At 53.5% G+C, this 23033-nt stretch overlaps 1 protein-coding gene across 1 annotated transcript in view; it reads left to right on the top strand.

Annotated features, from left to right (window-relative positions):
• Positions 1-22247, top strand: part of LOC130038513 (patatin-like phospholipase domain-containing protein 4) — a 45111-nt gene extending 22864 nt beyond the window's left edge. The window contains exons 5-7 of the mRNA XM_056130333.1: positions 20153-20423; positions 21925-21993; positions 22153-22247. Coding sequence (XP_055986308.1) covers positions 20153-20423; positions 21925-21993; positions 22153-22247 — 435 coding nt within the window. The remainder of the gene's footprint in view (positions 1-20152; positions 20424-21924; positions 21994-22152) is intronic.
• Positions 22248-23033: the final 786 nt, after the last annotated feature.

Raw genomic sequence — 23033 nt, forward strand, 5'->3', positions numbered from 1 at the left:
AATTGGGGTCTCTGAGGTGAGTCACACAGGAAGGTATAAGGATCTATGAGGTGAGGTCACACAGACAGGTATAGGGATCTCTGAGGTGAGGTCACACAGGCAGCTTTAGGGATCTCTGAGGTGAGGTCACACAGGCAGGTATAGGGGTCCCTGAGGTGAGGTCACACAGGCAGCTTTAGGGATCTCTGAGGTGAGGTCACACAGGCAGGTATAGGGGTCCCTGAGGTGAGGTCACACAAGCAGTACAGGGGTCCCTAAGGAGAGCCACACAGGCTGGTCTAGGGGTCCCTGAGTTGAGTCGCACAGGCACATATAGGGTCCCCTGACGTGAATCACACTGGCAGGTAGAGGGGTACTGGAATTTGGCACCCTCACGGACAGTGAGCTCTGTTTCCCTTTATAGCCAGTACTACGTGGATCCTAGGAAGTGCAGAACACAAACCAGAAACCTTCCACACTCCCATTTGGTTGTGTTTCAGAGGTTTGACCCTCATCCAACAAATTTCACAGATGTCAAATGAAGATGGCCAGATGTTTACACAAAACCAATTTTCCTCACCTCTAAATTTGGCTCTGAATACACCCAGAAAATGAGGAAGAATTCGTAGCCATAGCTCTCCTAATACCCAGATGCCCACTGAAATCAAAGCAGCATGCAAGGCCAAGATAGGCCCCAAGTCACCACCGTTCCCACATGCAGCCTCGAGACCAAATGGGAAACAAGTGTCCAGGGAGGGAGTTCTCACACCCAGAGGCGGAAGGGCGAGTATCCTGAGGGCGCCTGCTTTAAAGAGACATGCTGGGGAAGGTAACGGGACGCGGGTCTCTCCAAGGGGCAACGCACAGCTCACACACAAACGTACTTAGGCACCAGAAGCAAGAAGCTCAAAGACATCAGACACAGGCAAATGCTGAAAGCAGGGGACGGGGCAGACAATGGACATGCAGAGTCTTCCTTCCCCTGAGCGGACCTCGTTTCATTTTGACCAGCTCTAATCATCAGATTTTTAATTTTCAGAAATGAACGGTGACGGAGGTGAGATTTTTCTCACCAATGTCAACCATTCATTCACTCACAACATCTTCCCAAGACAGTGCAGAGCACGTACAGTAAAGGACGGAAACCATCTGGTTTTTTTTTGGGGGGGGAAGGGTCACAACCAGCGGTTCTGCACTCAGGAATTACCCCTGGCAGTACTCAGGGGACCATATGAGATGCTGGGAATCGAACCCGGGTCATCCGTGTGCAAGGCAAACGCCCTACACGCTGTGCTATTGCTCCAGCCCCACCATCTGGTTTGGAGCACATGGAAAGAGCTATTTCTTTGGACAGAAGAATGCAAAGGAATAGTTGGAATTTAGGTTGGTTTTGCGTACGTGAGTGTCACAGCATAGAAAAGAGATTCACAAAGGACCACAGAGAATTCCGCCTGGAAACTATCTTGCTAGATCTGGGAAGCTAAGAATGATTCTAACTTCATTTTTTAAGAGTTGGGGAACATAGATTTTTATGACAGGAAGATGATGTCATGGACCCATATTAGTGACCATAAAAAAGGTTCCTTACAATGATGGAAAGGCTTACATGTTGTCTGTCACTGACTCAGGGGGAGTTGGGGATCCGATGGGTGACAGGAAAATATCCACTCTCAGGCCTTGGTGAGAAATTGCCAGCTGGCCCCTCATTTACAAGGGCTGCGCTAATGGAAAGTCAAAGTGAAAAGGACGCCCACTCAAAAAAGGGATCTCTGTCAAAAACTGTCCTTCATAAAAAAGAACTCAACGCTGGCTGCATTTGTAAACTGCATTTGGTGGCATAAACTGAATGTAAAATCTGATGCCATTCTGAAGGTAGAGTACTGTGTGTGTGTGTGTGTGTGTGTGTGTGTGGTATTTTGTTGGAGATTTGGGCAAACGGATAACACAATCCAATCTACGCAAGATGTGTAGGATACGTGTGATGTCTGGAATACATGCATTGAAAATCAAATTACTGGGATGGAGAGATAGTACAGTGAGTGGGACACCTGCCTTGCACACGGCCGAGCCCGATTCTATCCATGGCATCCACAGAGTCTCCTGGGCACTGAGAGGGGGCGGGGACGGGGGTGCAACGTGGGCATCTGGACAGTTCATACCAACACTGACTGCACACTGTGGACATGGGCGTTCATCTCACGGGCAAGCCCTTCTCAGTCCCTTTCACTGGATGTCCAGGGATGGACTCGATGGAAAGGGCAGGAGAGGAGGGACTAGCCACCCCAGACCTCAGTTTACCCGTAGGAGAAACCTCACGGGGAGGGGGCATGCCCAGAACCCTTTGGAAGGGCTGGATGGCCAGTGCCCATGGAGCGCATGTGGGTCTGGGAGTGACCGCCTGCCTCCTGGAGGCCTCGTGTCACAGGATGGCCCCGCGAGTGACCCTTGATGGCCCTGCTAGGCCCAGAAAGATGCCACTGCCCAAACCCCAGCACGTGGACACTGAATTCTCTGCAGTTCACAGCTGGGGCAGGAAGCAGCTGGACCCAGCTGCCCTCGGAATGATACCCCCAGCTACCCCCAGCTCCCCTCGCAGTTCTGGGCCAGGACCCGTCCTCCTGTGCAGGACCCTGTGCTCTGTGGGGAGAGATCGGACCGGGGAGCCCAAACTGCCCTTCTTGGCTGAGTCTGTGTTCCCAGTGTCCGGAGTGGCGCTATTTCCCTGCCCTTCCTATTCCGGCCGGCCCAGGCACCATTGGGCATCATCTGCCATGTCGACCCCGGCTGCCACCAGACTCCACAGGCTGTGGAGAAGTTCTGGGGCGTTACGGTTGGTCTTTGGGAATCATCCACGGACTCACGTTCATAGAAAGCTTCTGAGATGTCCCAGACACGAGCATGGACACGCCCGGCAGCACAGAGATGCTCCCCCCACCGGACCACCCCCAAAAGTGTCTCTATTTCCACTAGGCTTTGGGATTTCCTGTTTGTCTTAAAACAAATCTCCCCCATCAAAGCTTTCCAGCCGCCCCTCCACGCTTCGCCCTTCTTCCATTGGCATCTGACGTCTGATTTATTGCCACAAAGAGCTTCTAAGAAACTTGGCTGCTGCCATGAGGGAGTCTTGGGTGGGGAGAAGGGCAGGGGGCATCCTCAGCTGCAGCCCCACCCCTGAGTCTCGGCCAGGTATGCGCTGCTGCTCTGCCAGATGCTGCCTGGTCCCGCGAACCCCGAGCGCTGCACAACCTCTGAGAAACCAGCTCGTCCGTCTCGGCGTCCTGCCTGGGGGAGGTCTCGGCACTGACAATAGCCTTCACCATTGAGGCAAACCACAGAAGTGAAGTCGGGTGTTTGCCCCGAGCCTGCTGCTGGCGCCCTGCCAACTGAGATAAAGCCTCGAGTCATCAGAGCAAAGACACCCTCTCCTCGAGGATCACTGACGTAACCTGCAGGCAGCGTCAGGCACCGGGACTTCAGTAATTACGAAAGATTACATCTTGTATTTTATTGGTTTAACCAGATCAAACACAAGCCGAGGTTCAAAGAGTATAAACGTTCGACCCACTACACCAACATGTTTTTTTGATGGCATGTTCAAAGTCTGTCCATTTCCAATCTTTTGATTCTTTTTTTCTCCTTTGAGCGCTGGAGCGATAGCACAGTGGGTAGGGCGTTCGCCTTACAAGCGGCCAACATGGCCGACCTGAGTTCGATTCCTCCGCCCCTCTTGGAGAGCCCGGCAAGCTACCGAGAGTATTCGATATGCCAGACACAGTAACAACAAAGTCTCCAATGGAGACGTTACTGGGCCTGCTCGAGCAAATCGACGATCAACGGGAGGGCCTTTACCTTTACCTTTACCTTTTCTCCTTTGAGAAAAAAAAAATTCTTCAAAAGCCTCGAGTAAAGAAAACACATCATTCATTCCGAGGCAAGCCACCCATGGGAAGGATAAAGACGATTGACCGTCTATTTCTATTATTTAAAGAAATAAGAGATTGGAAACACATCGTGTGTGTATGTGTGTGTGTGTGTGTGTGTGTGTGTGTGCGCCAATGCGTACGTTAACATAGCCAGGTGTAGTGAGGGGTGACTACACAAAGAGGAGTAAGTTCTCTGTTTGCTGCTGCATCTCCCAGAAACACTGGGGGCCGTGGAGCACCAGGAATAGCACCCAGATCCCCAAGCAGCCCTTGGCGCCTTCTCCCCAGCCCCTCCATGGGCGGTTGTGGAGACGCAACACCAAACACACAGAAGCGCCCTCCAAACCCACCACAGCCCTAAACATTCCCGTCATCCCCGGAACAGAGGCAAAACAAACTCTATATGACACTCAAGGAGCACGTGCTCCTGTGACAAGTCTTTATGGGTCGTTTGGGCTGTGTTCAGGACTTACTCCTGGCTCTGTGCTCAGGGGACCAAGTGTGCGGGGCGCAAGTGCCCTGCGTGCTATACTATCTGTCCAAGTACATCCTGTGAAGTGCTTTATACCCAAAGATGTAGTGATTCATTTGCATCATATTTCCCAAGTACTTGGGAACCTGGGAGTCCAGGTGACTTCAGTATTACCTATAGCCATGAATGCATGTAAGTGCATACATATATAATGCATAATGCAACCCAACACTAACCCTAACCCTAACCCTAACCCCAAACCCTAACACTAACCCTAACCCCACTCTAAAACTAACCCTACTCTAACCCAACCCTAACCCTAACTCCTAACCCCTAACCATACCCTAACCCAACCTAACCTAACCCAACCCTAAACCTAACCCTAATACTCCCCTAAACCAACCAACCCAATCCAACCTTAATCCTAACCCTAGCTTACCCTAACGCAACCCCTAACTACTAACCTCTAACTCTAACCCCTAGCCCAGCAGCTCCAGTCCCCGAATGGTGGCAGCTAGCAGAGCTGCAAGATTCTCTCTGTCCCTCAGCAGAGCTGCCTGAGACATCTCCCTGCAGAGAGGGAGGACGCCGAGAGTGACATGGGCAAGACACAGCCCCAGATTACAAAGAGAAGCCTGGGAAAGCCACGCAGACCGCAGCCATGGGCAGTGGGCAAAGACAGAAGTCCTGAAGACCCGGACAGAACCCCAAACAGAGCGTGTTTAACATGTTTAACCGGCCCAGGGAAACCGTGGAATGGACCAGCAACAGAACACAAGAGAATATGAAAGCAGAAATGGGAAAACGACACACAGAAAAGTCAGAGTGGAAAAATAAACCCTGGTGGGTGAAACGGAAAACCAGAGTAACGGCTGCTGAGGGCAGAATCTGGGAGATCCAGGATGAGGTGCAGAAAACCTCAGACGACAGCAGAAGATCGGGGGAAGAGCCTGAAAAGAAGCAAAGAGGCGAGAAGAGAACTTGGGGGCTGAGTTCAAGAGGGGCAGCGTAAGAATCAGCGGGGTCCCAGAGGGCCGGGCAGGCAATGCTGATGAAGCAGCAATGGTCAAGAATCACCAGGCACTGGAACCAGCATCTGGATGGGATGCTGAAACCGGCAGGAAGTGAATATCTGCTCGACACTGCTGAGACCACAGCTCCATGCACAGGGCCCCGATCCGGGAGAGAGTGGAAGGCAGCATCTGTGGGATGAGGCTGGTGTGGATGGGTGTAAGGGGAAGTGGGATGATGGGGTCCAAGTCAGCCACAGTCTGCACAGTGCCAGGTGGAGGAGTCCCAAGGGGAGCCAGGAGGGGGGCACATGTGGTCCCAAGGGCAGGAACAGTGCGTGTTTGGTTTGTCCCCGGCCACCCACACCCCCGACCCAAACCAGCCTCCCTGCAGCATCTGAGGGGACTGAGAGCAGACACCCCGAATGTGGACCCACAGAGCGCGGGGAGGGCCACGGGCCACTAGGTCGGGGAAGACCCTCAGCACCAGTGATGGTGGGCACTGAGGCACCTGGGACCAAGCCCTGTCAGGTTAAGGCTCGGGGGTCTCTGAAGGTCTGTGGGGTGCGGGCCCTGGCACCCCAACTGCTGCTCCCACTAGCCCCCAACAGCCCCCCTGACACAACAGTGGGACAACCCGCAAGAACCACCTGCCAGCATTCACGCGCAGCACAACGCACCCCCTCAGCACCATGCCAGTGTCCTGGGACGTCTCAGGGACACAATACAGATCCTTGGGACCCCAAGGTCCCCATACTACACAGCCGGCAGGGACTACCCATCGGGTTCGACACTCAGTGCAAGGCGGCAAGCTCCTCCCGCTGAGACAGAGCATTTCCGTGGCGGGCAGCTGCCCTGGGGCCCGGGACGTGGGGAGCATGATGGAGCGAGCTGGGTAAACTCAGCAGTGCTGCCACTGTGAAGGTGGGCAGACGTGGCCTCTGCACCGAGGGGTGGGGCGGACTGGGGTGCCTTCCCGACTCCACTGGGAACGCAGCAAGGCTCGGCCAGGCCCGGACAGGCTGCCCATTGCATGCAGAAAGTTCCGTCCACGGCCAGACACACAGGAGCGTCAGGCACCCATCTGGAAGCTACGAGAAGCTCATGCTCAGAGGCTGCGTCCAAGGACTCGCCTCTGTTTCAACTTGCTCTGCGAGGCAAGTGTCCATCTGGGCTTGGAAAGGAAACTGGAGAGGGAGTCCGCCTCGGGTCAGCAAGGGAAAGGAACAACAGATATGTTTCGGGGGTTGGGTTTTTTTTTTTTTTGGTAACAAAGTATCAGCGCCTTTGTAAAGTTCCTGTGAAAACTCCATTATCAAAGGAGGAAAAAATGCAAGACCCACGGAGAGGGCGGTGGTGAGGGGAGAAAAGTACTTTCAAAACAACTTTACAGGGCTCTTAATTACATCCCCTGCGGGAACAGCAAACATACCTGCGCAGACATACATGCAGCTCCGTGGCTCCATGCCTGAGCTCCAGCTGCCGCTGCACTTCTAGCACCTTGTTGGTTTTTTTTGTTATGTTTCACTGTTTTCTGTGGTTTCATTTCGTTTTATGAACGAGTCAGGAAAAATCTTCACGATGATCCAAGGCGCAAGGCTCCCTCCAGAGACTGAATCAACGACTCGCTGCTGCACCTTGCTCCAGAAGGGACTAGAACCGCTTCCTTGCTTCCTTTTTTTTCTTTAGGGGAGAGGGGTGGCATGACGCAGCCCCTCCTGCTGGGGCTCAGTACAACGTCTAGATCTGGGGGTCTGCGGGCTGGACCCAGGGCCTCCTGCATGCAAACCGCGTTCTCAGCCCTTTCCACCTCCCTCTGGTCCTGAAGCCCTTTGGGTCCTGAGGGAGTCAGCACGGAGGCTCTCCAGACTCCGCCCTCCCTGCAGGGCAGCACATGAGAATGAGTCCTGGTCACAGCCCCCTCGGCATGAAGCCTCTGCCTCCCCGCGCACTTCTGTACCTCGTGTCCCCCAGGAGGTCTAAGCAGAGAGGGCTCGCTCACAGCAGATAACCAGACAAGGAAGTGGGCCGGGATGCCAGGCAGGAGGCAGCCACCATGTTCGTATGTGGGGGATTTCCACGTCAGTCGATACCCAGTTATTTACAGTCAGAGAAGATGCGCCAAGACCCACATCATCCCAATTTCTTGCTGAAAACAAAGGAAACGCCACTCGCGAATGACATGCAATTGACTTGCAGTTCGGGGTGGGAGAGGCAACTTTCCAAAGGAAACCGTGACGCGCCCCAGGAGCTCTCTGCTGCCCGCAAAATCCACTCTGCAGAAAGGCCGGCTTCACCCAGGAAGAGACCAACAGGCCCGGGCTGACATTCAGAGTTCCTGCCTCCTGCTACTGCGTCCTCTCGTGAAGCAAATTCACTATCACTGTGTGCAAAGTGTGTGGAAAAGGGCAAGTGCAAGGCTGGAGAAATGGACCAGATGGCTGAGCTCAGAGTCTGCAGGTAAGAGGCCTGGTGGACGCTGGCAATGATAAGAGTAGCCGCTAAGCAGCACTTGGGGTGACCAAAAACAATTTTAAAAAGAGGACAGAAGTCCGGGACAAGATGAGAAAGGCAGCACACAGGATGTATTCTACCTCCGGAGTCCACGAGTAGCTTCATCAGGACAAACACCAAAAATCAAACATCCCGTGACACCCAAGAGAGCAGATCAGGAAGGCAGAGACGCACGTGCCCGAGACAGGCGTGGCAGGAGGAGGCAGGAGACCGGCTCCCCGGAGCTGGGCAAGAGAAGCAGCCTGAGACCAGGACGCCCCACCAGGGGACAGAGCCATGCAGGCCACGGTCTGTCACAGACGTGGACTCCGGACAGCACCAGCAATGCTGGTAGTACGAGACCCCAAGGAAGGTTCTGGAGGAGCGTTTCCTCGAGGACACGGCAGCTGCTTAGGGTCCATGAGCACAGCTTGGGGGAGCCGGAGGCTGAGCTGAGAGGAAACGCCAGGATCGAGACACGAGGGACGCAGACAGCCTCCCCAGCGGCCAGCCAACCTCTGCGCACGCCTTCCTCCCTCTCCAGACCCAGCATGCCCGGTTTCTCTGGGGGTCACACCCAGCGGTGCTCAGGGCTTCCTCCTGGCTCTGCACTAAGGGATCACTCCGAGAGGTGCTCGGGGGACCCTACGGGATGGAGGGGTCGACCCGAGTTGCAGGGCCGAGGTCAATGCCCTCCCCGCCATCCTGTTGCTCCCTACCATCCCCTTCTGCCCTGCACCTCCCCTGCTACCAGGCTGACCACTGAGCCCTCCTGCTTTGTAAGCTTTTGGGCGTTGACGCTGTCTCCGGGAGCCAGAGGAGCAGAACGTGCCTGCACAGAGGAAGGGGGGCTCTGTCCACCCACCCATGCGCCAGGCGGGACCAGGTGCCCTCAGTGATGTGCGGGCCACAGAGCTACTGAATGAGCTAAACCTCAACGCACGGCACGGACCCCGGCCTGGAAGGAGTCAAGGGAGGCGCTTGGGGGGAATGTGGGCACCTGGGGGATGGGGCTGTGGCACAGCGGGTAGGGGCATCGGGCACAGGGGACCTGGGTTCCATCCCCGGCACCCCGAGCCTCGCCAGGAGTGATTCCTGAGTGCAGGGCCAGGAGTCATCCCTGAGCATCTCCAGGTGTGACGCGGCCCCAGGACTTGGTGACTGGCTGGGTGGGCTTGGCGGGGAGTGCTCACAGCTCGCCCCTTCCTCTGCTCAGCGCCAGGAAGGTGCTCTCTGCTGTCAAAGCGCTAAAGAGTCTCAGTAACTGCAGGGACATTTGGAATCTGTTGCTCATACCATGTCAACCATTCAAGACACGTGTGTAGATTCCCTTGAGGGCCATGGGGAGAGCTCGGAGAGCAGGTACAGTGGGAGCAGCCCTCGGCACCACCAGCTGTGGCTCAAGAACCACAGGAGAGAAACATTCTAGCAAGCCTGGGGAGATGACAACAAGCCAGGGGCCTGGATTTCATCCCCAGCACCACACAGTTCCCGGAGCACGAGCCAGGGAAAGCCTCACTGTGCATCAAGCCTGGGCCCGACCCAAACAAAACTTCATCACAACACATGGTGACCCTGTCAATGAAACCCATCGCTCTGGCTGCGTCCCGGCAGGGTACTTGAAGCCGACGCACTTTGGAACACACTCTATAAATCCAGGGTCACCTGATCTGAGGCTTTAAACTCAATCTATCACCTTTCCATCCAGAGAGGTTGGCAGAAAGGAGAAGAGGTGAACTGAGCTCTATTTGTAGAGGGGGCAAAAAGGAAGGGAGAACAAAAGAATGAGTAGCAATAAAGGCTCTCATCTTTGCAACATTGTTTTCCTGCGGTCTAGGCTCTCCATTGTAATGGTTCTTACGTGCTACTTCTGAGAGAGTGAAGAATTCATCATCTCACAAAGACATCTCGCCAGTCTACCCACCCAGACTTAAGGAGAAGAAACCAGTTCACCAGGCTTCCGGGATGCTCGATTCTGAGCTGCAGAAGGTGGCATGCTTGCAGGAGAGATGCGGGAACAAGTGGAATGCCGGAGGAATGGCAATCATCGCTGGGGGAAAGGAAACACCTCAATTTAAAAAAAAAAGAAAAAAAGATTAATCCCCAGATAAATGTGTTCTCTGCAGAATTTTAACCACTGGGAGCCCAGAGGAGAGATGTGTTTTCTGAAGCAGATGACCCCGAATTCACAGGTCCCTTCTCCTCTCCATCCAGGAATTAATCTTCATTAAAGCTTTGATGAAGCTGTTCCTGCAGCCTTCTGTAAGAGTGAGACCCACCTTGGCCGCGCACATGGTCCGCTCCTCTCCAACTCCAGACACGCCTCGTTACACCAGGGTCACCCTGAGCATGGGAACAGACCCTGTCTTTGCAGCTGTGAGGACAATTATCTCATAACTGCGGATACAGAAACAAAGAAAAGAACAAACGTTGTCTACTTAAAAAATAAAATTCTGTGCCAATGGGAAAAGAATTTGACAGATGCAGAACATGTCTGGGGTGCTCACTGCTGCCTTCGCAATGGTGGCGAGCCAAAGGGGCAGACAGAGGCAGGCACTGGGGGAGGGAGGAGAAAGGGGCAGAGGGTGAGAGAGAGGCGGAGGGGAATGGGGTGACAGGGCGCCAGGAAACTGCCAAAAATGCTGGGGCTGGAGAGTACAGTGGGCAGAGCTTGCACACGGCCCAGATTTTGCCCTTGACCCCACATGTAACCATCCTCCCACCCCGTCAGGAGGGACCCCGAGCACAGGCCAGGAGGAAGCCCTGAGCCCTGCCCAGCGCTATCCCCGAAAACCAAACAACCACCCAAGTCACACACAGTGAGCCAGGACGTCTGTGCCGAGACCGACAGAGATTCAGAGGAGGACGCCTGGGGCGGGTGGGTGGGGTTCCCCTGTCACGGCCAGGGCACATCCGGGCCCCCATCGACCCCAGAATGTGCCAAGGAGCTCACAGGTGGAACTCGTGCCAAACGGGGACTGGAGCAGGGGTCACTCAGTAGGAGGGGTCAGGCCCAGGAAGGAAACAAGGTCAGAATGGGTGCAGGGTTGGGAAAAGGTCAAGGAGCACTGATGCATGAGCACGAGTTTCTTGGTCAAGGATCTAGGGCCGGAGAGATACGAGAGTACAGCGGGGAGGGTGCTGGTCTTGCACTGACTCAGGTTTGAGCCCCAGCTCTGTGTAGGTGATCCCTGAGCACAGAGCCGTGAGTCATCCCTGAGGACTGCCAGGTGTAGCTCCAAAACCAAGAGGGAAAAAAACAAACCGAGGATGATGCCGGGACACGAGAACTTCTCTCCCCATTTCAGTTCCTTGCAGGTGTTCCCTGGCAGACCTCCAGGGTGAAGAGTAGCTTGAGCCCTGCCCCCACTAGTCTCCTTGCCTCCAAACCCAGAGGGTCTCGCTACTTCCTCTCAGCCTCAGTAGCGAGAGACGCCTTCGGCATAAACATCGGGAGTCAAACACACAGTGCTGGCTTCCGCGAGTGCCATCTCCTAACCAGGACCGAGGCTTCCTGATGTCTCAGAGAGAAACACCGCCGTCAGCCCCAGGCGTGCCCTGAAGGCGCAGGAGGGCAGCAGGTGGAGAGTGTGCATCAGCCTTCCAGCCCCCACGGACCACGGATTCCATCCACCCCGGGACCAGCTCATAGGCCCCTGGCATTCAGTTCACCCCGTCAAACTCAGGAGGAGGGGGTTCTGAGGCCCAGTGGAGGGGGCAGGAGAAGCTGCATCTGAACCCATCTGGGCGGCTTCTAAGGGTGCTGTTGGGATCCCCTGGGACAACGGGAAAGGGATCATTTCCACCGGAGCCTCTGGAGACCCGCCACAGAGGGCAGTTTTGCAGCGTGCAGGAGCTGGAGGCTGGAATACTCCGGCTCTCACGGAGTTCCCAGGATCCTCAACCGAGGGCACATTTCCTGCACCGAGAAGCTGCGGGGGCTGAGATCCAAAACCATTGACTCAGACCCAGCCCCAGAGCCTGAACTCGATCCCAGCCCCGCTGTGTGGACTTGATCCCAGCCCTGAGCCAGCACGGAGGAGCTGTGACAAGGGCAGCAATGAGCCAGGAACTCCGCGTGGCTATTCCCCAGGGATCCGCCTCTGATTGGGAGTGGGGCAGATCATATAAAGTTATACAAGTTTTTTTTTTTATTGTTCATGGGATAACTATATTAAGAAGAAAATAGAACCACAATAAACATACAAGTAAAATGAAGGTACATTTCTTTGGAGTCTTTCAATTATGTATTTATATTAGCCTATATACAAGTATGATTTTTAAATAATCAATTTCAGTTACTATAAAATGTTTATTGAGATTTTATAATTGTAATGTTTTACTGCTAAGATGACATTGATGTGAACATTTACATCTATTTGTCTACTTTTCTAATTGTTTACTTAAGATCAATTCTTTTTTTGGGGGGGGGGAAGAAAATATATTTTTATTCCATCTTCTATTTGTCTTTATTTTTTTCCCCTTTATTTTATTTTATTTTTTTTAAAGTTGTAGATTTACAATTTTTTGTGCTTTGGTTTCAATTATACAATGATCAGATACCCATCCCTCCACCAGTGCCCATTCTCCACCACCATGGATAATATCCCTCCCACCCCCATCCCCCCATCCCCCCCTGCCTCTGTGGCAGGGCAATCCCGTGTTCTCTCTCTCCTTTTGGGTGTTGTGGTCTGCAAAAGAGGCATTTAGTGGCAAACATGTTCAGTCCATAGTCTACTTTCGACATGCATCTCCCCTCCTGGGAGGATCCTCCAAACATCCTTTATTTGGTGCTCCCTTCTCTATCTGAACAGCCGTTTCCTCTAGGATACCCGGCTGGCCTCTAAGTTATGGAGTAATCCTCCTGGTGCTGATCTCAGCTATTCTTGGGTATTAATCTCATACTTTGTTACTTTATATCCCCCAGATGAATGCAATCTTTCTATGTCTATCCCTCTCTTTCTGACTCATTTCGCTTAGCATGATACTTTCCATATTGTACCACTTGTATGTAAATTTCATGACTTCATCTTTTCTAAGAGCTGCATAGTACTCCATTGTGTAGATGTACCAAAGTTTCTTTAACCAGTCATCTGTTCTTGGGCATTCAGGTTTCTTCCAGTTTCTGGCTATTGTAAAGAGTGCTGCAATGAACAAACAAGTGCAGATGTCACTTTGACTATACATTTTTGCCTCTCTGGGATATATTCCCAGGAGTGGTATTGCTGGGTCAAATGGGAGCTCAATTTCTAATTTTTTGAGAATCGTCCATACTGTTTTCCAGAAGGGCTGAACCAGTGGACATTCCCACCAACAGTGAAGGAGTGTCCCTTTCTCGCCACATCCACGCCAGCATCGGTTGCTTTTGTTCTTTTGAATGTGGGCCAGTCTCTGAGGTGTGAGATGGTATCTCATTGTGGTTTTGATCTGCATCTCCCTGATGATTAATGATGTAGAGCATTTCCTCATGTGCTTTTTTGCCATTCGGATTTCTTCTTTGAGAAAGTTTCTGTTCATTTCATTGCCCCATTTTTTGATGGGGTTGGATGTTTTCTTCTTGTGGAATTTAACCAGTATTTTGTATATCCTGGATATCAACCCCTTGTCAGATGTGTATTCGGTGAATATCCTTTCCCATTCTGTAGACTGTCTTTGTATTTTGGTCACTGTTTCTTTGGAGGTGCAGAAGCTTCTTAGTTTAAGATAGTCCCATTTATCTATCTCTGTTTTCACTTGCTTGGCCAGTGGCGTCGCATCTTTGAAGATACCATTAGCTTCAATGTCATGGAGGGTTTTGCCAAATTTATCTTCAATGTACCTTATGGTTTCTGGTCTGATGTTGAGGTCTTTAATCCATTTTGATCTTACTTTTGTACATGGTGTTAGGCAGAGTTCTGAGCCTATTTTTTTGCATGTAGCCGTCCAGTGATGCCAACACAATTTATTAAAGAGGCTTTCCTTACTCCACTTCACATTACTTGCACCTTTATCAAAGATTAGATGAGCATATGATTGAGGAGAGATTTCAGTGTATTCAACCCTGTTCCATTGGTCTGCAGTTCTGCCTTTGTTCCAGTACCATGCTGTTTTAATTATTACTGCTTTGTAGTACAGTTTGAAGTTCGGGAGGTTGATTCCTCCCATTTTCTTTTTCCCAAGAATTGCTTTAGCTATTCGTGGGGGCTTATTGTTCCATATAAATTTCAAGAGTGTTTGCTCCATTTCTTTGAAGAATGTCATGGGTATCCTTATAGGGATTGCATTGAATTTATACAATGCTTTCGGTAGTATTGCCATTTTGACAATGTTAAGTCTCCCGACCCATGAGCAGGGGATATCTTTCCATTTCCTCATGTCCTCTTTTATTTCCTGAAGTAGCGTTTTGTACTTTTCTTTGTACAGGTCCTTTACTTCCTTAGTTAAGCTGATTCCTAGGTACTTGATTTTCTGGGGCACAATTGTGAATGGGATTGTTTTTTTCATGTTGCTTTCTTCTCTCTCACTGTTTGCGTATAGGAAAGCCATGGACTTTTGGGTATTGATTTTATAACCTGCAACTTTACTATACGAGTCTATTGTTTCTAGGAGTTTTTTGGTGGAAGTTATTGGGTTCTCTAAGTAGAGTATCATATCATCTGCGAATAGTGAGAGCTTGATTTCTTCCTTTCCTACCTGAATGCCCTTAATATCTTTTTCCTGCCTAATCGCTATTGCAAGTACTTCCAGTACTATATTGAACAGCAGTGGAGAGAGTGGGCATCCCTGTCTCGTCCCTGATCTTAGAGGGAAGGCTCTCAGTTTTTCCCCATTGAGGATGATGCTTGCTGTAGGCTTGTGGTAGATGGCTTTAATTATGTTGAGGAAGGTCCCCTCTATACCCATTTTGGCTAGGGTTTTCATCATAAAGGGGTGCTGGATCTTATCAAATGCTTTCTCTGCATCTATTGATATGATCATATGCTTTTTATCTTTTCTTTTGTTGATATGGTGGATTATGTTGATTGATTTCCGAATGTTAAACCATCCTTGCATCCCTGGGATGAATCCTACTTGGTCATGGTGTATGATCTTTTTAATGAGTAGTTGGATTCTATTTGCTAGTAGTGTGTTGAGGATCTTTGCATCTGTGTTCATCAGGGATATCGGCCTGTAATTCTCTTTCTTTGTGGTATCTCTGTCTGCTTTTGGTATCAGTGTGATATTTGCTTCGTAGAAACTGTTTGGAAGTGTTTTTGATATTTCAATTTCGTGGAAAAGCTTAAAGAGCATTGGGAGTAAGTCCTCTTTAAAGATTTGGAAGAATTCACTAGTGAATCCATCCGGGCCAGGACTTTTGTGCTTGGGGAGACTTTTTATTACCATTTCAATTTCCTTGATGGTGATAGGTCTGTTCAGGTATTCTAGGTCTTCTTGGTTCAGCCTTGGGAGTCTGTAGGAGTCTAGGAATTTATCCATTTCCTCGAGGTTTTGATGTTCCGTGGCATAAAGCTTCTCAAAGTACTCCCTGAGGATCCTCTGAATTTCTGTGGTTTCTGTTGTAATGACCCCCTTTTCATTTCTGATTCGGTTTATTAGGGTTTTCTCTCTCCCTTTCTTTGTGAGTTTTGCTAGAGGCTTATCGATCTTGTTAATTTTCTCGAAGAACCAGCTCTTGGTTTCATTGATCTTTCGGATTGTTTTTTGGGTTTCCATCTCGTTAATCTCTGCTCTGAGTTTTATTATTTCCTTTCTCCTGTTCGGGTTGTGCTCCTTTTTTTGGTCCTTCTCCAAGCTCTTAAGCTGTGAGGTTAGGTTACTTATGTGTGCTCGCTCCTCCTTCCTGAGGAATGCTTGTAGAGCTATAAACTTTCCTCTTAACACAGCCTTTGCTGTGTCCCATAAGTTTTGGTAAAAGTTATACAAGTTTTAATACATAAATTCTTTTTACTATATATGCTCTCAATGGAACGACCATCTCAGAATGCAACAGCTATGTGTACCTAGGTCGAGAAGTCCACATGACAAGTGACCTGGACCAGAGTTGCACAGGAGGAAGAGAGCAGCTTGGAACGCCTTCAAGAACGTCGAAGAAATAGCTAAGAGGACGAAGAACCTCCGGCTCCGGGCACATCTCTTTGATTCCACTGTTCTTCCTGCATTAACATATGCCTCAGAGACCTGGGCCCTACGCAAACAAGATGAGAACGCTGTTCAGGTCTCCCAAAGAAGAATAGAAAGAGCTATGCTTGGAATATCACGTTTCACTCAAATGAGAGAAAGAATCCGGAGTTCTGACAACCGTCGATGATCAAGAATCAGGGACGCTGTCTCATTTGCCAAGGTGTCGAAAATCAGATGGGCTGGTCACGTAATGAGATTTAAAGACGACCACTGGACTAGAGCTGTTACCGACTGGATTCCACGGGATGTCAAAAGACCGCGTGGCCGCCCACCTACCAGATGGTCAGACTTCTTCATCAAGATCGTGAACCATCGGTTTGAGGCTCTTCATGTTCCTGGACCGAACAGATGCCATTGCGCTACACTAGCACGCGACAGGGACAAATGGAGGCGTTACTGGCGCCCGCTCGAGCAAATCGACGACTAACGGGAAGTTAAGTGATTAAGTGATATATGCAACAATGCTGTGTATTTCTATTTTATGCACCTGTACAAGTAAATATAAATACATATGTCCACATATCTAGCTTCTAAAGACATATAAAAAAAAAGACCAGCCGCCAAGTGTATCTCCTGACATGCTTCTTAAATACTGGGTGTACTTCCAGGCAGAGAGGCTGTGAGTCCCAGCCCCAGGTAAGCTCTGACAGCCAGGAAAGCAGAGGGTGGGGACCATGGAATGCACAGCTCACTCGCAGGACACCTGGGCGTGCCCGTCCCTGCATGTCCCCCAGAATAGACCCGTGAAGATGTTCCCTGCTGGGGCAGCCCAAGGGTCCAGACCAAACTCCTTAGTAGCAAGGCCGTCTGCGCCAGCACAGCACCCGGCATCCAGTACCCACAGGCTTCCTGCAAGAGGGACCCTGCCAGCAAGAGCGCCCAGCAGACTGAAACGCAGGGGCTGAGCAGGCAGGAGCATTTCCCTGTGGTGCAGGCACTGACTCCGCAGCACTGAGCACCACTAGATGTCCCACCTACCCCCTCACCCCCCAATAAAAACCCACAAGGACTCTGCCAAGAGCCTTACAGCCTGGCTGCTTTGAGGGCTGGGAGTCACAAGTGTTTGTTGACTTTTTCCCAGAGAAGAGGCTGGCTCTCAGAGCAGTGAGCTAATCTCCAGCTTACTGCTCTCCTTGCCAAAACAAACATCTTCCAGTGAGTGCTGGAGGGTCTCTGATCCCTGAGGGCTACCTAAAGGAGCCTGGCCCCCTGCCTGAGATGGTGACAAATGTCCCCTCTGGCTGCGCTCTCAGCAGAGCACTCTGGAGCCAGCTGCCTGTGGAGCACGCCACCCCCCAGCCCCCTGCCCAAGCAGCGCCTCAAAGCCGGCAGAGGCACCTTCTCTCTCTTGCATCCACCCCACTCATGACCGGCTCTGCAGACCCCGTTACTGGCGCATCCTCAGAGGAGATGCAGGTCCAGAGCAGGCTCTGGGGCCCGTGAGGTGTGGAATCATTCTTCTCTTGACACCTCTAACTCCACCCTGTACCATTCCATCATCCAGGCCTGGAGCACAAGTAGGGGGATGGGTGGCAGAGATGTCTCCAGGATCCGCATCCCAATATGCACAAGAGAGAGTCACTCTAGTACAAAGATGCACATCCTCGTAAGCGAGAGAGAGAGAGAGAGAGAGAGAGAGAGAGAGAGAGAGAGAGAGAGACTGAGTTGGTCTCTCCCAGTAATCCAGAGAGAAAGAGTCACTCTCAGTTCAAAGATGCACATCCCAGTAAGTGAGAGTGTGAGAGTGTGTGTGTCACTCTCAGTACAAGGACGCACATCCCAGTGAGAGAGAGAGAGAGAGAGAGAGGGAGAGAGTTGCTCTCAGTATAAGAATGCACATCCCAGTAAGCGAGAGAGAGAGAGAGAAAGAGAGAGAGAGACGCTCTCAGTATAAGAATGCACATCCCAGTAAGCATGAGAGAGAGAGAGAGTCACTCTCAGTACAAGGAAACATTCCTGAAAACACAGAGCACTGACTTCTGCCCAGCACCCTACTCTTCTCTCTTTTTTTTTTTACACCTGGAGATGCACAGGGGCTAACCCTGGCTCATGCACTCAGGAATTACTTCTGGCAGTGCTCAGGGAACCATATCAGATGCTGGGAATTGAACCTGGGTCGGCCGCGTGCAAGGCAAACGCCCTACCCACTGTGATATCACTCCAGCCCTCCTTCTCTTTTTGAAGCTTAAAGTGAGGCCATGAAAGATTCCAGGGCACGGGAGGGAGAGTACAGCAGATAGGGCGCTTGTCTTGCATGCAGCTGACCTGAGTTTGACCTCCAGCACCCCATATGGTCCAAGCTCTGAGCATTACCCAATGTGGCCCCAAAACCAAAACAATAAAATAAAAAGATGCATGGCACTGACAGACAGACAGACAGACAGAAAGACACACACACACAGCACCCACAAATGAACAAAGCAGAATGTCAGTCCCTGCAGCCGCTGGCAGACACACAGGGCCCTGTCGCTGGAAGCGGCATACACATGGTCAGCAGGGCCTGTGGAGGACCCCGTGCACCCCTCAAAGCATTCAAGCGGGTGACCACTGGGCACACGGCCCACTGACCATTGGAGTAGGATGGGGCAGCTCTGCCTCCTTGCTCCACTTCCCAGGCCTGCCGGGTTCCCGTCCCTGCAGCCGTCCCAGGCTCGCTGGGGGACAGGCCAGGCATGCAGCATGGGGGATGTATGTGGGCAGTGGGCAGAGCAGAGAGACGTCTGTCCTGCAGCCATACTGCAGGGCATAGGCAGGGCAGCCGAATCTCTGGTTGTACGCCATAAATTTCTCTTAAATCAGAAAAGCGTCTGCAGAGTGTAGTGAAAACGCCATGGCCCAGGCAAAGGGCTCACAGGAAAGCGGGAAGAGAGAAGCGAGTCTATTTCCGTTCTTTCACGAAACCTGTTGGTGCTAGGGAGGTTACTGGCGGGGCTGGATTCCAACCGTGGACCCCTGGGGGTCCCCCAAAGCACAGCCGGGGGTGATCCTCCTGCTTCCCATTCAAGCCCCTAAGGTCTGCACAGTGCTCCCAAGCTGGAAAGTCACAGAAATAAATGAGAGATGAGGCAAATAAAGGGCCAGAGAGATAGTACAGGGGTGAAGGCACTGGCTTTGCATGCAGACAACCTAGGTTCAATCCCCTGCACCCCATATGGCCCCCAAGAACCTCACCAGGGGTCACTCCTGAGCACAGAGCCAAGAATTGCTGTACCCCTGGGGATGGCCGAAAATTGGGAAAATATACCAAAAAGGCGGGGAGGCAAATACACGTGCTCTCACTTCTTCCTGGCTATGTGACAGGCCTAAACGGGGGCGCTGAGATCCAGGGGTCATTTCAGAAGCCCAGGACATTCTCACGGCGGGAACAACTCTGCCCCAGTCACAGGGACCTCGTGGGGGAAGCCACCCCTGTAAGCCAGCCAAGACCCCACCTGCCTCTCGCAGCTCTGTGCCCCTCGGGCCTGCTGGTCGCTGTCCACAGCACGGGAGTGTCTGCACCTTCACTGTGTCCATGACAGCAGAAAGTTCGGGACCGACCCAGGCTGGCCAGACGCACAATGATAACTCAGAAGCGCCAAGGCAGCCAGGCCCATGGGCTGCCCTGCCTGCACCTGACCTGTCCACCACATGGTCAAGCCGGCATCGGCCTGCCCCACCTTCCATTGCTACACCCATTCTGCCCATCCAGTCATCTCCCACCCACCATCTACCCCGCCCACTAACTGTTCCACCAATCGAATCCAGCATCTGCCTGCCCCGCCTAACATTGCCTTACCCACCTTCTACCCAACCAATCACCTGCCCCATCCACCCTCTGCCCTCCCACCACCTGCTCCACCAATCAAATTCAGCACCTGACTGCCCAGCCTGCCATTGCCACGCCTAGATTCTGCCCAACCAATCACCTGCCCCATCCACCCTCTGCCCGCCCACCGCCTGCTCCACCAATCAAATCCAACACCTGACTGCCCCACCTACCACTGCCACGCCAATATTCTGCCCAACCAATCACCTGCCCCATCCACCATTTGCCCGGCCACCACAAAGACCGCCCATCATCTGCTCCACCAATCAAATCCAACACCTGAATGCCCACCTGCCATTGCCACGCCTAGATTCTGCCCAACCAACCGTCCACTACATCCACCATCTGCCGGCCCATTAACTGCTCCGCCAATCACCAGCAGATCCACACAGATTCCGCGCACCATATTCCATACCCGCCTTCTGGCCCACCAGTCATCTGCAGCCCACACATGCCCCACCCACCACAAGCCACGCCCATCACGTGCCACACCCACCTCCTGCTCTACCAATCATCTGCCTGCTCACTGCCTGCCATTCCCACCGTGTGCTTCGCCCACGCCTCCCACGCCTACTCCTCCAGTGAATGCTTTCTGCTGAGGACAGCGCCTCCTGACCTCGCCTGCTCTTGGACAACGGCCTCAACCAGGGTCGTTAGCAGAAGCTACGGTCACGTGAGCCTGAAACAGGACGGAACTCAGGGAGCTCTCTCACCAGGGCCTATGCCAGGCGCCCCGCCCCCCCCCATAATCCTGGCACCTGTGGTCTGGATGACAGGTGCCGTGGTTGGAGCCGTGCAGGGATGAAGGGGCCATGTGACCCCCAGGCCTCGCCTGCAGTGCATGCAACAGACAGAACGCGTCTGGGGGCTCCTTCCTGGGCAAGACCTGGCCCTGCTGTGCTCACCGGCCAGGAAGCCTGCCTTGGTCCTCGCTGAGAATCCCTGGCTGGCTGCTTGCTGCCCACAGCCTGCCAGGTCCACCCTGTGGCCCCACGCAGCAGGAGAACCCTGGGCCGTGCCTCCAAGCAGCAGCTGTGGCTACGCCCAAGGAGGGCCCCGGCCGGCACAGGGCACCTGCTCCAAGAGCAGCTCTGGGGAGGGCTTATTTGCACAAGCTGGTGGGTGGGGCGGGGTGACCCCAGGTTCTCCCCAAGGTTTCCACCAACACAGCTAATCAATACCACCTGCGGGTAAGGACTTGGCTGCAGTGCCAGGCCATCACGTTCCTTCTAATTATTTAGGGGGCGGGAGATTTTTATAGGTAGAGCTCAGGGCTGGCTGTCTTTATCAATCCCAAGGAAGCCTTAATCCCCGCAGACATTTGGATATGTCAGACAGGCATTACTACGTCGGAATAAACCCCCAGGAAGGACTGTGCAATTCACTGCAAAAACAAAAACAAAAGGGGGAACCCAAAACAAGTTATTAAGTCCTAACTGAGCAATTTGCAGTGCACTTCACCTCCAGCTAATTAAAATGTAATCAGGGTTCCCTCAGCAGTTTGTCTTCAGAAGAGAAATCATGCCAAGAGACCACAAGGAAAGGCTTTCACGGAAATTGGCTTGGTCTAAACTCCTGCTTTAGCCCGCAGAAACTGTAAAACAAATCACAACAGCTGACAATTCAATAAAAAAAAGTGTGTGTGTGGGGGGGGGGATGCTTCAGCTTGGTTTGGGGCGGGCAGGCCACGCAGCAGTGTGTGTGTGTGTGTGTGGGGGGGGGTGCTTGCAGCTGAAACCTGAGAGAGCTGCCAACCAGGTGCCAGCCAGCCCAGGAGGACAGGCTCCCTGAGGCCTCTCTCTGGAGCCCAGGGTGGGGCAGGCGGACACGGAGAGCTGCCAACTCCAGCCGCATGCCACGTCAGGCTTCTCAAGAACAAACAGAAGCGCACCGGGCAAACTTCACGGAGGCTCCCTGGCGGGCCAGCGGGGCCACGGGCCTCCGGGGCAGGGAGGCAAGAATGGGTAGGAGGCCAGGGAAAGGGCCAGGGAGATGCGCCCCCACAGAGCGCTGCCCTACCTGGGGACCAGGGAAGTGCCCCCTCACTCCCCCCGTGAGAGGCACGCCTGATTTATCCCGAAGGACTTGGTGGGAAGTGGGCGCTTCGGCGCTCGGCGGGTCCCCAGGGTGAGAAGTTGGGGCCTGGAGCAGGTGAGGGCAGAAACAAGTCAGACACCAACAAGCCCGTGGTCGGAGGAGATAAAGCGAGGGGGTGGGGACGCGACGGCAAAAGTCAGGGGCCCACCCTGGGGATTCCCTGTCTTGCGCTGGCACCGCACCAGGCGCTAAGGCCACTGCGGGGGTCCCTAGATCCGGAGCCAGGCCGGCCGCCCCGCTTCGGCACCACGCACCTACCCCCAGGCGCGCACAACTCCCAGACCCCAGCAGGGGCGCGGGAGGCTTGAGTCCCGGGACGCTCGGCCGCCAGCAACACCCGCTCTGGGACGCGCCCGCAGGGCCGGGGTAAGGCAGCCCACACTCCAGGACCAGAACAAGGTGTGGGCGCCGCCACCTGCGACGAGCGCGCGGGGGCTGGGGGGTCCCGGGGATCACGGGACTCGCTCCGCCAAGGCGTCCCGCGCGCTCCAGCCGCGGGAAAGTCACCAACGCTCCCGCCGCGCCGGGAAATTCCCACCGCGTCTACCCCGGGGAAGAAGGGGCGCGCGGGACACGCCCGGGCATCTCCAGGAGGGGGGGGGCGCAGCGGGGTCTGCCAGGACTACTCCTCGGCACCCCTGTCCGCCCCCACCCCCCGGGGAGCTGCAAGGAGTTTGAGGCGCGGGGCCTCGCATACCTGGCCGGGATGCGCGTGAGGTGCAGGCTCAGGCACCTGGAGGCGCAGCGCGCACGCCACACGCCCCCGGTCCCCAGTGACTCGTCCAGCCGCCGCACAGCGCCGATCCGGGGCCCGCGGCCAGGCCGCCCCCGCAGGCCGCCAGCCAGAGGCAGAGGGTCAGGGAGGAGCCGGGCGCCGCGGCCACCATGGTTGCGGGTCCCCGCTCCGCGCTGCGGCCGCCGTGACTCGGCCGCAAAGTTGGACCGCGCGAGTCCCGGGCCGCGCGCGCCCCGCCTTCCCGCGCGCCCTCGACGGGCCGGACGGAGGCGCAGGCCCCATTGGCTGCCGCATTGGCTGCCCGGGCCGAGGGACAGCGTGGGCGCGTCTAAGGGGCGGTGCGAGCGGATCCTGGGTC

This window comes from Sorex fumeus, unplaced genomic scaffold (assembly GCF_029834395.1).
Source record: "Sorex fumeus unplaced genomic scaffold, SorFum_2.1 ptg000076l, whole genome shotgun sequence".
Lineage (NCBI taxonomy): Eukaryota > Metazoa > Chordata > Mammalia > Eulipotyphla > Soricidae > Sorex > Sorex fumeus.